Raw genomic sequence first — 14,175 nt, 5'->3', positions numbered from 1 at the left:
GTTCATGCGCACGGAGTTTCTAGCTGTGCGGCACTAAAGAATAAGGAGAAATTCGCGAAAGTCAGATCGATGGCAGTCGACGGACAGCAGAGCAAGTCCAACGCAGACACGTCAACGGCAAACACGCTAACGCGCAAAGAATACATCACTTCCGCTTCTCGTCTCGGCGTGGTCCCTCGCTGCCCTCCGAAGAGACCTTCGCCTTCTTCCGAGAAGTGAAGGTAGACGACGACTTCGACGGACCAGCGTAGGGCTTGACAGAGGCTTGACTGCCTGACCCACGCTGCGAGCCACTGGAAGACGGGCCAGCGGGCTGAGGGTTTTTTGGAGGTGTCTGCTTAGCCGTGGCCCCGGTTTCCTTCCGCTCTTGACGGTGAGACGAGGCGAAGAGGACCGAGTGCTCATGTTCGGGATCCAGTTCGTCTGAATCCCACGCGTCGCCCGTTGTCTCAAACCAGGCCGCAATCTCCTCTGTAGACGGGTCGAAGTATTTCGTAGGGCTCATCTTACGAGGCTTCTGGCTGGCCATCGTAAGATGCGTTCGAGGTTGCAGCGTTGTGAAAGACGGCAGTGAGAATCACTCAAAGAACTAGAAATGGTTTGAATGTTAGCAAAAACCCATATTTTTCATGTAGCAATCACTTTGAAATCAGTCTTCAAGCAATGATAGACTCACAGAGCCAAAGAGTGTGTAGCTTAATTCAATATCACTTTGATAAAAAAGTAACGTGTGAAACTTCAGTGAGGATTCAAGTGATGAGAGTCCGAAATGAAGTTTGTAAAACAAGAATTCAATCCCAGTCACGCGGGTGAATCGAAAGTAAGAGAGAAATGATGGCAAGTCTCAAATGAAGATCTGAGTTTTGATCGCACAGGTGAGCTTAGGGTGAGAGCCATGTGATCGAAAGACGTGAATGAAGATTGCGCAACAAATCGTAGTGTTACTCACCAAGCAGAAAAGCACAGAAATAACGTGGCAGTTTGAGCGAAGCTTGACGCGACTGCCGGTGCACCCTCTTTGGTGGACTCACTGGAATTCCCCAGACCTGAATATCTAATCACTTTTCGATTGAGTTATTCAATGGTCTCGGGGTCCATGGGATTAAGGAAGAAGTCAAGTTTGGAACGCATAATTCCTTCCTTATATACCTCGACCTTTTCACCTAGATAGTTCCGGAACAGCATGGGTCTCTTCAGACATGGAAACCTACTACAACTTCAGACGGAGGCTGAGTGAGCCTGTCTCCGCTGTCCTCAAAACGAAATCACTCTTTTGGAACGAAGAGATTCCGCTCGAGCTTCTGTCAGGGCTGTTATGAGCTTCACTCTGCTAAATGGTATCTGTTTTTGGACATGCACCTTTGGTGGGAGCTCATGTCGAATCTACAAAACAGCCAATAATACCGGAGACTTAATATTTATTAAGTAAGGCTGATAGAGTCTATCAGACGCCTATGTACCGTGTTCCTTACACACGGCTATGGCTGTAGAGAAACACTAAGGTCGAGACATACAATCTCAAGGTATCTTCTACTTTCTGACGCGATACAAGAGCAAGAAGACGTGCTGAAACAATGCTCTGGACAAGCTAAAGGATGAATTGACCCGGAGAACTTAAATTACAACTACTTTCAATTGTCTCAACCCTTTTCAACTGAATAGAGCTCTTAGCTGAACAAATGGTGCAGTGCGCTGGTCATAGTGCCGGTATACTGATATTTCTCTCAAGGGGAGATGAGTTGAGATATTTCAAATCTCCTCTATGCACAACAGGAACCTGGTAGGGTGATCAAATCTAGACGTTACGTTTAAAGCTTATTGTTAGTGGTATGGTGCGGCGGCCTGTAGAGAAACACTTGGTAGCGAAGCTAGGTATGGATTCTACCAAAAACATGCACTGAGCAGGCCAGATCCGAGAATAGCCAAGATACGTCAATCAGACTATTATGCTATCCAGCAGATTGACCAGCAGAATTCTTTATGACAACTTTTGTAAAACAATTGACCTGTTGCTCATAGATGGAAAAGCTCTTACCCATGAATTGCAGGCCGGTAGATATATAGAATCTCTCCTTCCACCGAAAATCAACCTTGTTTCAGCCGTAGCTGGAGGTACTAAGGTAATGGAAGCTATCCAAATGAAAGGTTGTTCGGGAATCAATTGCTACAACAGGTCTTGTGTCGGTCTCTCCAGTTGACACTCTTTTCTTCAATACCAGTGCCAGGCATGGCCTACTTCGAGAGTCAGGATGCGCTTGAATTGGTTCTGTGGCAGCTTGAGGACTCAGTTAGTCCAGCAAGTTTATCTTTCTCTATACCGTATATATAACACTTGATTTAATTCTACCGTAGTGATATGTTTGTCCTGTGACTGAAGCATGAGCTGTAACACGACCTTTGTTGCTGGGTGTGGTTATCAGCGCCTAAGACACGGTAGCTTGCGTGGTGGTGAGTCTCAATCTCCGGTTTCAATGGGCGGTGACTTCTGAATCCTTTATCCAGTGAGTAAATGCGACATTGATCTCCTTCATTTTGAAGGGCTACGTTCAGAAAAGAACTCTACCGCCCGGCAACCGGGAAGCCCTAAGTTCATAGCACGTGACTTTGACATTACTTTTGTAGAATCGCCCAACGAAACTCAGATGGCCTTCTTGACATGAGGCCAGCCTGACTAGTGATAAAACGGTGCAAATTTGGGGTACTGCGCCTGCTGGGGTTGTTCCTCCATCCGTGTCTGCAAGGCCTGATTTGAGTTCCGCAGTCGGGCAACCTCTTGGCTGAGCATGTCAATTTGCTCTTGCTGAGCCCGAACCTGGGATTGCACGCTGGGGGCGAAGCTTGGCGATGCTCCGGAGTTATCATTTACCTGGCTTAGGTGAAATGGCAGTGGTAATCCTGCATATTGAATCATGTCCTGCAGCTCTGCCTTCTCTTGCTCCAGCCTAGCGACAGCCGCCTTTAACTGCTCAATTTCCGCGGCCATGCGACCTGCAGCACCTCGCACAAACGTCTCTCCAGTCACGCTGTCAGTGACATTGCACGGCACATTTGCTGTGGTGCAGGGTATACAGCCTTCGGCACGGGAGTCACACTTGTAACGGCGGCACTAATATGAACGTAAGATCGATTAGCTGACTGTCTATTTCAAGCAAATTCAATTTACTCAAGAAAGCATGATCGTGGCTCACTCTGCAACGGTCACAAGCCTGGCCAGTTCTTTTGCGTTTCTTGTTGTGCGTAGCGACTTGCTCTTGGTAATCCGGCTCGGGCGAGCTGGGTCGACGTCGACGTTTCTTCTCCTGCTGTGCCGCAGACTGATTCTCGCCTGGGATGCTCGCGTCGACTGAAGCAGACTCAAGACTGCTGTAAGCTCGCGTGTCGCTTCTCATAGGTGTATCTCTTTCAATTTTGAGTGTCATGGACCTGTCATCGTAATGAGCCGTGTCAGACGCAGCTGTGCGAGTCAAGTGAGGCGGGTCCGACGAAGTAGTTCGAGCAAAGTGGGAGGTATCCACGTCAGCTTCTGGAAAGATTGAACATGGGGTTGGATCTCCGTCAAGGTTGACGAAATCTTCAAACATTTCTTCATCCATCAAGTCCTCCTCGATGGAGGCTTCAATGGCGGAGTCCATCTTCAAGGCCGAAGAAATTAAACCGTGGAAATGTAGAAGTGGTGTTTTGATTGAGGAAGAGCTCTGGACTCGGAGAGATTGAGATATCCAGATTCTGTTGTATCTCGCACGTAACCAGTGTTTATTTTTCTGTCGAAGACTTGAGCGCCTATCAGTCGTGTTGACTGGCACCCAGGACAAAGATGTGTAGCCTGTTGATTATCCTTATCCTGAGAGAATTGTCGGCAAAATGAACAGCAGGATTGGAAAAGCACCTGCCCAAGAGACGAGGATGGAGAGAAAGAGAATAGTGGGAAGAGAATTTTGAAGGCGCCAATGCATGCCATATAAAGAACAAACAAGAGCACTGTCAGTACACGTATTATATTATCTTCACTCTTTTAAACCATCCATACAAAATCGATCCCATACAACTTTGAATAGCGCCTCTGTATCTTGAGTGAGAAGTTTGCTGGAAGCTTCAGGGGAGCTAGACCTGCCCAAGAGTAAAAGGTCGTGCTGTGGGCTTCTGTAAAACTTGATACCCAAGGTGTTCATTGATAGGATCTGACTGTGACAGCGAAGACAGATTGCTGTAAAGATGCTCGTTTGGCCTGAATCGTTCTCCTAAGCTAGAAGACAGCAACTGCCATGGCCTTTAAGCTCGAGGTGCTTAATTTCATTCAGACCTTGGACACAAAGCTATTCATGTAGCATTCACTGAAAAACCTTACGTTCATTATGCGTGTATCAAAGAAACTGGAGAATGTAGATTGTAGCATTAAGGTCTTCTTCGGTACAGGGACTATGTATAGTAGTCCAATGTTTATTGTTGCTGAATCTTGTGACATCGCTCTTGCTCATCAGCTGTGGACTACAGTGACATCGACTGGTCTTGTCCAACACTTTGTCTCCACTTGGTGGCTTTGAGCTTTGCATTCGTTATCCGAGTCGGCTACGATTCATCCATGGCCATGTTTGCATCAAGCTTCATTCGTGATCTCATCCATCTGAGGCAGGATGCGGATGGTTGATGGCAAGGTCATCGCAACAGCGCAGATGCCCACGATTGCCACAGTTGATTATCGAGTCGTCATGATAACTTTCAGAGGCAGAATCTTCCATCAATAAAATGGACGCTTCCGAGTAGCGGACTGCAAGGCAGTGATAACCACGCTAATGATCAAGCCCTCGTTCCACAGCTTTACGATCTCGATTTGAGGACTTGGGTTCCACCTGTCGCCGGGGTGGGCAGAAGCACATTGAGTCCGAGAGATGACATTCACGACCCTCTCAAGGCAATGGCTCCAATTAAAGAACTCTCCAATCGATCCTTTGCTGCGCCGAGCATAGGCTGGCTGGGGTCAGCCTTGACTGCTGGTGAGGGTAACGCACCGAGCTTATAGAGCTTCTTGATTTTGTTGATATCGTGAATTTCCGACAATGTCGAGTCATCAAAAGACATCGGAACACCTTCCACGGAGCTTGCTAAGTGCGTAGCAACAGAGTCGTGCGTTATGTCCGGAGACACAGACACTTTAATGATCAACAGGTCTTTCGTGGAATCGGAAATGCCGAGCTTGCGGAACGACTCGGCGATCTGGCGATTGTCAGTCATTCTCTATTACAGAGACACTTTCACCGCCATTGCACAGTAAGAAGAAAGAGAGCTTACGTTGTTTGTTGGGTTAAAAGATAACACTATCTCTGAATGCACATTGTGCGACTTCAGCCGACTGTTCAGGTAATCATTCATTGCCCGGAAAACAGCCGCCATTGCATGTGCCCTTGAGAAAACCTGCAATCAATATCAGCTGACTGAAGAATTTAGTGAGTCAAGATCGACTTGACTCAACAATGTACTTGATCTTACCAGGCTTGCATCGATCATGGCATATTCAAAGTCGGCGTTACCCGCAAGCAACTGCTGTCGCAAGAAGGCCGAGTTCTGAACATTGCGAAATAAAGCCACGTGAATTGGCAGCGATGCAGGCAGATGGGGGAAACTTATGGTTTCTAGTTTCGAGTCCATTTTCAATACAGATTCAAGGCGGACAAGTCCAACAGCTGAAGATATATGGACCTTCCCTTGTAGAGATCTCAGATGGTGGTCCGTCCCACGCATTGTCCAAATCCACCCCACCAGTCATGTGACATTCTGGAACATTCGGACTTAAGAGCTACCGAAATCCGGCTTGAGTAAGCATTCTGATATCACCGCGGCGTAGACCTACATAAAGCCCTCGTCGTCATCGTCACCACACGCTGTGTTATCGACTTTACCACCGTCATGGCTTTCATTCTTCGGCGCCCGTTCGCCGTGTCTACGGCTCTGAAAGAAGTTCCAAAGTTTTCAAATACCGCTCGCTTTATTCACAACTCTCCGTTCAAATCATCTCCGGCAATCAAGCCTTTGGCCGCTCAGCCCTCATTCTTCAGCAAGTCTCACCAACCCCTCCGAAATGCCTTCCGACGCAGCTACATGCAGCAGACCTACAACGCCCAGGGCGGGAACTTCACTCAGAAGCTTCTATATGGAGGTGCCATCGTCGGCGGTACCATCTTGGCCACCAACTTCATCTTCAACCGGGAAACGCGTGAGGATGGTGGTATGCCCGCATATGAGCGAAGCTTCCTGAACGAAACGTTTATGCACACTGGACTTGGAATTGGTATTATCGCTATCGCTGCTCGCGCTCTGCACACCAGTGGCTGGTCTGTCCGCCTGATGTCCATGAACCCATGGCTGGTAATGGGAGTCGGCCTGGTCGGCAGCATCGGCTCCATGTACGCCACCTTCGCTACTCCTCCTGACAAGTAAGTGCCACATCGTCCGCCACCATCTACATCATAGCATTCTACCGAGGGAAACCACAGTGCTAACAATCTCGAATAGCTATCTTCTGAAGTACGGTTGCTGGACCATGTTCAACTTGACTCAGGCTGCCCTTCTCTCCCCTCTGATGTTCATGCACCCCGCAATCCTTGCTCGTGCTGGCTTGTACACTGTCGGTATGATGGGCTCGATCGCCTTTGTTGGTGCTACCGCCAAGCAGGAGAAGTACTTGTACCTCGGTGGTCCTCTCCTGGCTGGTGTCGCTCTTGTCGCGCTCTCCGGTCTTGCTCCCATGGTTCTTCCCGCCACTGCTGCTCGTACTTTGATGTGGTCTGAGCGTGTCTGGCTCTATGGTGGTCTCGCGGTCTTCGGTGGTTTTACCCTGTACGATGTGCAGAAGGTTCTGCACCATGCCCGCCTAGCCGAGCGCGGCTACATGAAGCGTGACGTTGTCAACGAGAGTGTCAGCCTCGAACTTGACTTCATTAACATCTTCATCCGCATGGTCCAGATCCTCGGCATGCGCAGCAACAACCGGAAGTAGATATTCGATACATCTAAGGGACCTATCGAAGTCTACTCTCCTTATCGATCTCCCTGAGATCCTGTACAACCTACGACCTCTTTGACCACTCAGTTTTATTCTGTCTCGCCTTTCTTTTTTTTTTTTCTTTGGGGTTTTCTACGAGGGTCTCATGCTTCTGAACAGGGGCTCTCAACCATTCGGTCACGTTTCACAATCAATATCCGGGGATTCAATCTCCACTCAAGCTTTCTAGCATTGTCGTTAATCTTTTCCATCAATATATATCCCGTGGAACATGTTCCGTATTCGTTTTATCCAGTCTGGACCCATCCGTTCGTCGAGTATATTACCTATCCTCAAAGTAACGGAGTTGTAATGGAGTGATAAGATACTGGAAGCGCCTTTGATAAAAGGTTCTCATGTATAGTGAGTGACTATGTGTACCTATCTCCTTCGAAGGTTGCTTTTCCCGCCAAATGAGAAGCATCGAAATTAAGCAAATACGATGACAAGTTCGTTGGATTTGGAAGTCGTTGTGATAGCCCCCTCACAAAGATAAATCTCTCCATCAAGCTATTGTCAAGTTGCTTTCAATTTTCATCACCCAATGAATTGATCTGCAAAGTCACGAAGCAAACAAAGCCTCATTCGTAGGTTTATTCTCCAGAACCATGCCGGGACGCCAGGCGGAGGCTAACCGAAGGGGGATCGAGACTCTCCGCCTCGGGCACTGCCAAAGCTTTTCCGCATCTGCCCTGTCACCGGCTCAAAGGTCACAGCGTCCGCTTCTGCCAACAGCCATTGCTCGCTAGCAAAGTCACCTATTCATACACCTCACTCGTTTGATATTGGGCGCATCGCACGAAAAAAAAAAATCACCCACAATGTCGAGCGAAATGGAAGTCGACCCACCCGTCGCCCAAGACGACAGCATCGCGGAGCCTGATCGCGGTGTCGAACCTCGGACCCAAACCGGCGCGGTGGCAGTTCGCAGTATCGAGGGGTGGATTCTCATGGTCACGAATATCCACGAAGAAGCTTCAGAGGAAGATATCACCGATCTTTTCGCCGAGCATGGAGAGATTAAGAATTTCACGCTCAGCTTGGACCGACGGACGGGTTATGTCAAGGTATGTCGCGCGCAGAGCGGCGGAACCCCACGATGAGCAGGTGGCCTTCTTATGAGGCATCGCTTGTTCATCGTGAAGCGGGGTTCGGAGGAGCAGACACTCGGCTATCTGTAGAATGGAACTTGTGACTGATGCGTGGTTTCTCGCTAGGGTTACGCCTTGATCGAATACTCAACTCTTCCCGAGGCCGCCGAGGCGATCAAGGAGTTGAATGGCTCAAAGCTTCTTGAGCAGACAATCACCGTCGACTATGCTTTTGTCCGGCCTCCGCCTTCTGGAAAGAACAACAAGAATCAAAACCAGAAGAGCATCCGAGGCGCTGCCTCTCGTGGCCGAAGCCGCAGCCCTGAACGCAGCCGTAGTCCCGTGGGCGACAGAGATTAGAGGAAATCTCCTCGCTAGCTGCACGACTTCTGACGACTCTCATAATGCGCCCTTTCCCTTTTTTTTTCGTCATCTATTATAAACCTCGACTCGGCAACCGATTCGGAGTTGTGTTCCGCTGTCTGGCGTCAACTTGGCCCCTCCGTTCCTGAGCCATGTCCACTTTGGTCTAGGAGACGTTCGATGAGACAATCCCATGCACGAACACCACCCTCGTCTTCGCCGGCGGTGTCCATTCCACAGTCATTATGCTGCGATCACATTGCAAGGTTCGCTGCCCTAGGATAGGACATGCGTCGGCGCCATGCTACACTGTTCAACATGGTATGGCAGTTCTATCAATGCCGATTCTCGTATGCAGAAAGTCTACTCACACTGTTTCACAGAACTGAAGAACGCTCTGAAACATATATGAAAGGCCGCGGGAGAAATGAGCTCCTGGGTAATGAACCTCGCTTCGCAAGTTTCCGCCTCCTAGTGAAAATACGATGTAGCGATCGATGGAATGAATTTGAATCGAGTAACCATCCTTCTGTAGGGACTGATCTGTTGTCTTCCCTAAACTTAAGAGAATAACCACCGTGTCAGCGGGGTCCGTCACCAAATCTTATGTCGACCGTAATTGCCAAGTGCCCAGTGGGGTTGCTGAATCGCGAGAAACCTTGTGCGGGCCAGACCTCATAGGTAGATTTACTGGCAATCATCCTCCCTCCGTTCAGCATCAATCGGTAGTGAGAGGAAGGCATGCTAGTGAGAACGACTGGCCCGGTGCTTCTTTCGCAGCTCCCATCAGTACCTCCCTAGTCGATCCTTAAGATTGGACATGGAGAATGTATTGTAGCTTAGGCGCCACTTGGTACCAGGCTGGGGAATGGGCAGTAATAAAGCGTTAGGTTTACCAAGGACTCGTTTCTCCGTCGAGTCTACGTCTAGCATCACACGAATAGTGCCTTTAGAGTCTAAAATTCAAACTTGACAGGATTTGAACATGATCTTCGTCCTGTCAATTCGGGCCTGAGACCCTCCTTCTACAAAGTTCTGCTCAAGTGGTGTCGGCATACTCGCAAGAGGTATGGCCTTGCGCAGAACAGCGAGCTCTTCCGACTTGCATTTTCTTAGTGCTCTTTGAATCACGAATCGAGATTTGATAAGAAGTGTAAGAGGCGATTATCAATTGCAAGATGCTCTAGCAATGCAGAAGGTGTTGGATCGTAAAACTGCAGATGCACCTTTGAAGGATGTTATCTATTTCTTTCCGGAGTAGTCCTTGGTCAGGCTGTCACTGTATGGGGGTCAGCATTTGTCTGGTCGAGACGCGGCATCGATGTGTCAAAGACACCGTTGAACCTGCAAACGTACATGTGACTCTCGAGCTCGTCGAGGTGTGCGCGCTGGTCAGTGATCTTCTTGCGGAGCTGGGCGAGCCTGTTGGTTTGGAGGTTTAATTTAGGCATTGTCCTTCACATGTTTTGACTCAATCTCAGCTTAGACAAACTTACTTCTCCATTTCCTTCTCCCGGATGTAGAGAGCCTCCTGGGCAGCCTCACGCTTGGTGAAGGAGTCGCTGTGTCAAAACGCGTCAGCTTTCAGAGACAAACACGCACAGGTGTGGATGATGTCATTTCGCTTCCCGCAGTCGAAGCAGCATCGCGGATAGTGCAATGGGCAACAGCGCTTCGACGGCCCAAGGAAGGTTGGCGCACGGTATTGGAGAGGGGGGAGAGAGAGAGGAGGACGAAGACAGTCACGTACCTCGAGGCAGCACCGCCAGCACGGGGAGCTCCCGTGTCACCCTCACCCATTCGGGGCGCAGCAACAGTGAAGGAACGGGTCAACAGCGACCGGTTGGCCATGACGGCGGGACGGACAATGGATTGGCGGAGCATGATGATGATATTTGTGGTGGTGATATGCGTGACCTTGAGAGAGGAAAGAGTATACAGGATGGATGAAGGATTACAGGTCCAACTTATGCGGAGGATGAGGGAAGCTCGCCGGGGCGAGTGGGTGGCATGACGACAAAGGTACCCTGGCAGGGCATCATGTGATCCACCTTCGGATCCGGGGGACAAGCTGGTGATGAGACTGGAGGAGGCCTGCGACATCAACCAGGAGAGCAGATTATTCGAGCGGAAGCTGTTGTTCTATTTATCACGATCTACTTCATTAGTCGTGCACGGATAGTTCAATACTTTGCTTTACATTTTGAAATGAAGAGGATTGAGCACAGTGTCTTCTATAGTAGTCTGCCCTCTGCAGAGGTACATTGATAATATGGGCTTCGCCAGATATGCCCATCCATTCGGGTCGAGGGCCAGGGCCGAGCTCCGAGTCACGTGCAGTATTATGTCAGCATACATCCACCTGATCCGGGGTGGAAAACCCTGCCCGGAATCAGGTTGTCCCGCCCGTGCCGTCCCCGTCCCAGCGATAAGTGTGCGCGCTTGCATTCGATTGTACGCTGTCCAGCGAAGAGCCTTGGGTTGAAATGGACTGGACGGAGTAGTGCTACCTGGCTAAGTAGACTCTTTCTCGAGTCAACATCATCGCAATGACCGAATGGTCCTTCTTCGCGTGTCCCAAGTCCAACCACACCTCATTCCGCATCATGAGGTTTCAGCCGCCGTGACACGTGGATTGTGATGAGTTGGTGATATGCCGATGTGAAAACCCCGAGCAGAGACCACTCATATATGACCTGATGCTTGATACCTGCAAAAACTCGCGGGCTCTTGTGCTCTTGATCCCCAGTTCCTATCTAGGATATACTACTACATGAGTGCATAGTCATACTCATAGTCAAACATGATATCTCGTCCAGCTACCTGACCAGTACTGTAGTTGGCTGGATACCGAGTACCGCGACAGAGCACGGTCCCCACATGGGTCATTTGAGGCGGTCGTCTCGTCAGCAGGCTTTGCACGCCTGGACCACGCGGCAGTTTGTCGAGGAATCTGCGGACCTTTTAGTTGACATACTACAGTAGGCTTCAGGAGGATCGTCAACCTTGGAACGGGGTATTTTTTCCAGGCCCAGCGGTTGCAAATGAGCTGCGACGGAGTGAGGATCTGATGCCGAGCGATTGGCGGGTGCGAAATGGGGGAATGACGCCGGGCAGGCCCACCGAACCAGACCGAAGATCCCAAATGAAGACGTGGGAAAGGTGGGAAATGAGAGGAGACGAGAGGCGGAGACGAGGAGAGAAGACGAGACTTGAGGAGATTCGAGTTCGAACTCAGCCGCGCAGTCACGAGAGGAGCCTCGTGACCCCGGACAAGACGACGGGCAACGACGACTCTACATGACAATCAATCTGATCGGACTGCAAGATCAACAGTTTTCAACTCGATTTCCCTTGGGCGCGGTACATACTTCACCTTTGCGGAATCGCCAAAGTTCCCGTGCCGGATGACAATATTGATGTCTAATGTCTACAGGCTTGAGTCTACACTCTCCAAGGCTAGTGGGCTTCTTTCTGTACATGACTACATGGTCACTCCCTCTATATAGTCACGAGCCCTCTTCAGTTGGAAGTTGGCAGTCCTTCACAAATAGTTAACGACGGTACAGTACATGTATACATGTATGGAGAAAGACAAGCAGAGATTGTGGGTGGTGAAAGACTCGAGCAGGAGGGCTCCCTCAGAGAAACAAAATTACCAGAGCGAGCGCGAAACGAGTTGGCGCATGTGCTGTGTAAATCCCAACAACACCGCCTTCTCCGTCGCCCTCCTTTCCCCCCTCCTTCTCCTCTCCTTCTTCGACTTCGACTCTTCAAATCTCCTTTTGGCCCCCCCCCCCCCCCTCTTTCTCGAACTCTTCTTCATCCATTCGAGTCATTTTCGCAAATACCCTTCCTTTCCCAAATTTCATCAGGTAAGTGTCGTGATTATTTCCTCGATCCAAATCCCGTTGGCGCTCTCTGTGCCATCCCACACACATCTCCCTCGTACACCACCATTACCACCACCACCTTCACCATCACCACCACCGACACCAACATCACCATCACACTGCATGTTCGATTCGTGGCCATCGAAAATGAGTCGTCGCCAAGGAGGAAAAAAAAAACAACCCCTACAATCTCTGAGGCATCAAGAACCTCGTTCTTACCGTTTTCTCGATGCATGATGTACGGGGTCTTGTTACGATCGATCGCCTGTCTGCCTTGTTTATCGGCGGGGCCAACCTGTCCGCGACCGCTCCCCCGTGTGCACCATCCTATACATGACTCGGCCGGGAGATTTGGGCCCAGCGCCCTTCTTTGCGACGATCGCAATTTCACCTGTGAAATCCATGGTCGAAACAACCCTATTTTTTTTTTGGCGATGCATTCTTTTCCATTCAAATCGGAAATCATGGAAACATCACTTCAGATCATTGATTTGATGCAGTTGACAAACACTCGCCTTGTGTTGTTTTGGGGCCCCTCCTGCTCCCCGTCATGACCAATCTCTTGACATCGAGGGCTTGGGTGTCCATGCCATACCATTCGCTTTTCAACAATCGCTCCACCACTCATTGCATTTGTCAATTTTCGAAACTAATCATTGGCTTTCCAACTTCTTGCAGATAAATCTTCACAATGGGTCACGAGAACGCTGTCTACCTCGCCAAGCTCGCTGAGCAGGCCGAGCGCTATGAAGGTGCGAACCCCATTTCTCTCTCCATTTCGCGAACCTACCGTTTCGCTCTCGTCGCGAGAAAGTCGAAATTCGGTCAGGTCTCCTTACTGATCCATGGTGGACTAACATGTGCCGTGCAGAGATGGTCGAGAACATGAAGGTCGTTGCCTCGGCCGATGTTGAGCTTACCGTTGAGGAGCGCAACCTTCTCTCAGTTGCCTACAAGAACGTCATCGGTGCCCGCCGTGCTTCGTGGCGCATCGTCACCTCAATTGAGCAGAAGGAGGAGTCCAAGGGCAACGAGGGCCAGGTCACTCTCATCAAGGAGTACCGTCAGAAGATCGAGGCTGAGCTGGCCAAGATCTGCGACGACATCTTGGAGGTCCTCGACGACCACCTCATCAAGTCCGCCCAGTCCGGCGAGTCCAAGGTCTTCTACCACAAGATGAAGGGTGACTACCACCGCTACCTCGCCGAGTTCGCCATTGGCGACCGTCGCAAGGATGCCGCCGACAAGTCCCTCGAGGCCTACAAGGCCGCTACCGAGATCGCCCAGACTGACCTCGCCCCCACTCACCCCATCCGCCTTGGTCTGGCCCTGAACTTCTCCGTCTTCTACTACGAGATCTTGAACTCCCCCGACCAGGCCTGCCACCTCGCCAAGATGGCCTTTGACGACGCCATTGCTGGTAAGTATTTTCCCTGTGCAGTGGACTGTTTTTTCACTTGTTCTTCGAGGGCCATGCGCCCTTTTCCTTTCCACCGAACTGAACGCTAACCCTCTCTTTCTTTTTTTCTTCTTCAATCAGAGCTCGACACCCTCAGCGAGGAGAGCTACAAGGACTCCACCCTGATCATGCAGCTCCTCCGTGACAACCTCGTAAGTCCGACCACAATAACCTGGAGATTCCCGAGCCATGCAACCGGTTTAAAGAATTCGCTAACCCATCGTGTCCGTTCAGACTCTCTGGACCTCTTCCGAGGCCGAGACTTCCGCCGAGGCTGCCCCCGCTGAGAAGAAGGAGGAGGCGCCCGCCGCCGAGGAAAAGCAGGCCGAGTAA

General features: G+C 50.2%; 7 protein-coding genes across 7 annotated transcripts; 3 read left to right on the top strand and 4 right to left on the bottom strand.

Annotated features, from left to right (window-relative positions):
- Positions 1 to 145: 145 nt before the first annotated feature.
- Positions 146 to 529, bottom strand: N7539_001471 (uncharacterized protein; the record flags this gene model as incomplete). The annotated part of the gene is made up of 1 exon (XM_056931074.1): positions 146 to 529. The coding sequence occupies one exon, from the start codon at positions 527 to 529 to the stop codon at positions 146 to 148; it is 384 nt and encodes a 127-aa protein (XP_056793105.1).
- Positions 530 to 2,671: 2,142 nt separating this feature from the next.
- Positions 2,672 to 3,632, bottom strand: N7539_001470 (putative C6 finger domain protein; the record flags this gene model as incomplete). Its single annotated transcript, XM_056931073.1, has 2 exons — positions 2,672 to 3,106; positions 3,189 to 3,632. 2 exons carry the CDS (start codon positions 3,630 to 3,632, stop codon positions 2,672 to 2,674), a joined length of 879 nt encoding a protein of 292 aa, XP_056793104.1.
- Positions 3,633 to 4,893: 1,261 nt separating this feature from the next.
- On the bottom strand, positions 4,894 to 5,643 carry N7539_001469 (EKC/KEOPS complex subunit CGI121/TPRKB; the record flags this gene model as incomplete). The annotated part of the gene is made up of 3 exons (XM_056931072.1): positions 4,894 to 5,211; positions 5,287 to 5,409; positions 5,485 to 5,643. 3 exons carry the CDS (start codon positions 5,641 to 5,643, stop codon positions 4,894 to 4,896), a joined length of 600 nt encoding a protein of 199 aa, XP_056793103.1.
- Positions 5,644 to 5,901: 258 nt separating this feature from the next.
- On the top strand, positions 5,902 to 6,991 carry N7539_001468 (Bax Inhibitor family protein; the record flags this gene model as incomplete). Its single annotated transcript, XM_056931071.1, has 2 exons — positions 5,902 to 6,428; positions 6,508 to 6,991. 2 exons carry the CDS (start codon positions 5,902 to 5,904, stop codon positions 6,989 to 6,991), a joined length of 1,011 nt encoding a protein of 336 aa, XP_056793102.1.
- An 866-nt stretch (positions 6,992 to 7,857) lies between these two features.
- N7539_001467 (RBM8 family RNA-binding protein) lies at positions 7,858 to 8,487 on the top strand (the record flags this gene model as incomplete). The annotated part of the gene is made up of 2 exons (XM_056931070.1): positions 7,858 to 8,103; positions 8,254 to 8,487. The coding sequence occupies 2 exons, from the start codon at positions 7,858 to 7,860 to the stop codon at positions 8,485 to 8,487; spliced, it is 480 nt and encodes a 159-aa protein (XP_056793101.1).
- A 1,245-nt stretch (positions 8,488 to 9,732) lies between these two features.
- Positions 9,733 to 10,374, bottom strand: N7539_001466 (uncharacterized protein; the record flags this gene model as incomplete). The annotated part of the gene is made up of 4 exons (XM_056931069.1): positions 9,733 to 9,769; positions 9,847 to 9,912; positions 9,987 to 10,052; positions 10,241 to 10,374. The coding sequence occupies 4 exons, from the start codon at positions 10,372 to 10,374 to the stop codon at positions 9,733 to 9,735; spliced, it is 303 nt and encodes a 100-aa protein (XP_056793100.1).
- A 2,700-nt stretch (positions 10,375 to 13,074) lies between these two features.
- On the top strand, positions 13,075 to 14,175 carry artA (14-3-3 adaptor artA; the record flags this gene model as incomplete). Its single annotated transcript, XM_056931068.1, has 4 exons — positions 13,075 to 13,135; positions 13,255 to 13,803; positions 13,924 to 13,994; positions 14,077 to 14,175. 4 exons carry the CDS (start codon positions 13,075 to 13,077, stop codon positions 14,173 to 14,175), a joined length of 780 nt encoding a protein of 259 aa, XP_056793099.1.

The sequence above is a fragment of the Penicillium diatomitis genome (assembly GCF_028827545.1).
Source record: "Penicillium diatomitis strain IBT 30728 chromosome Unknown utg000002l_segment0_segment0, whole genome shotgun sequence".
NCBI lineage: Eukaryota > Fungi > Ascomycota > Eurotiomycetes > Eurotiales > Aspergillaceae > Penicillium > Penicillium diatomitis.
This window is presented reverse-complemented; position numbering and strand designations above follow the sequence as displayed.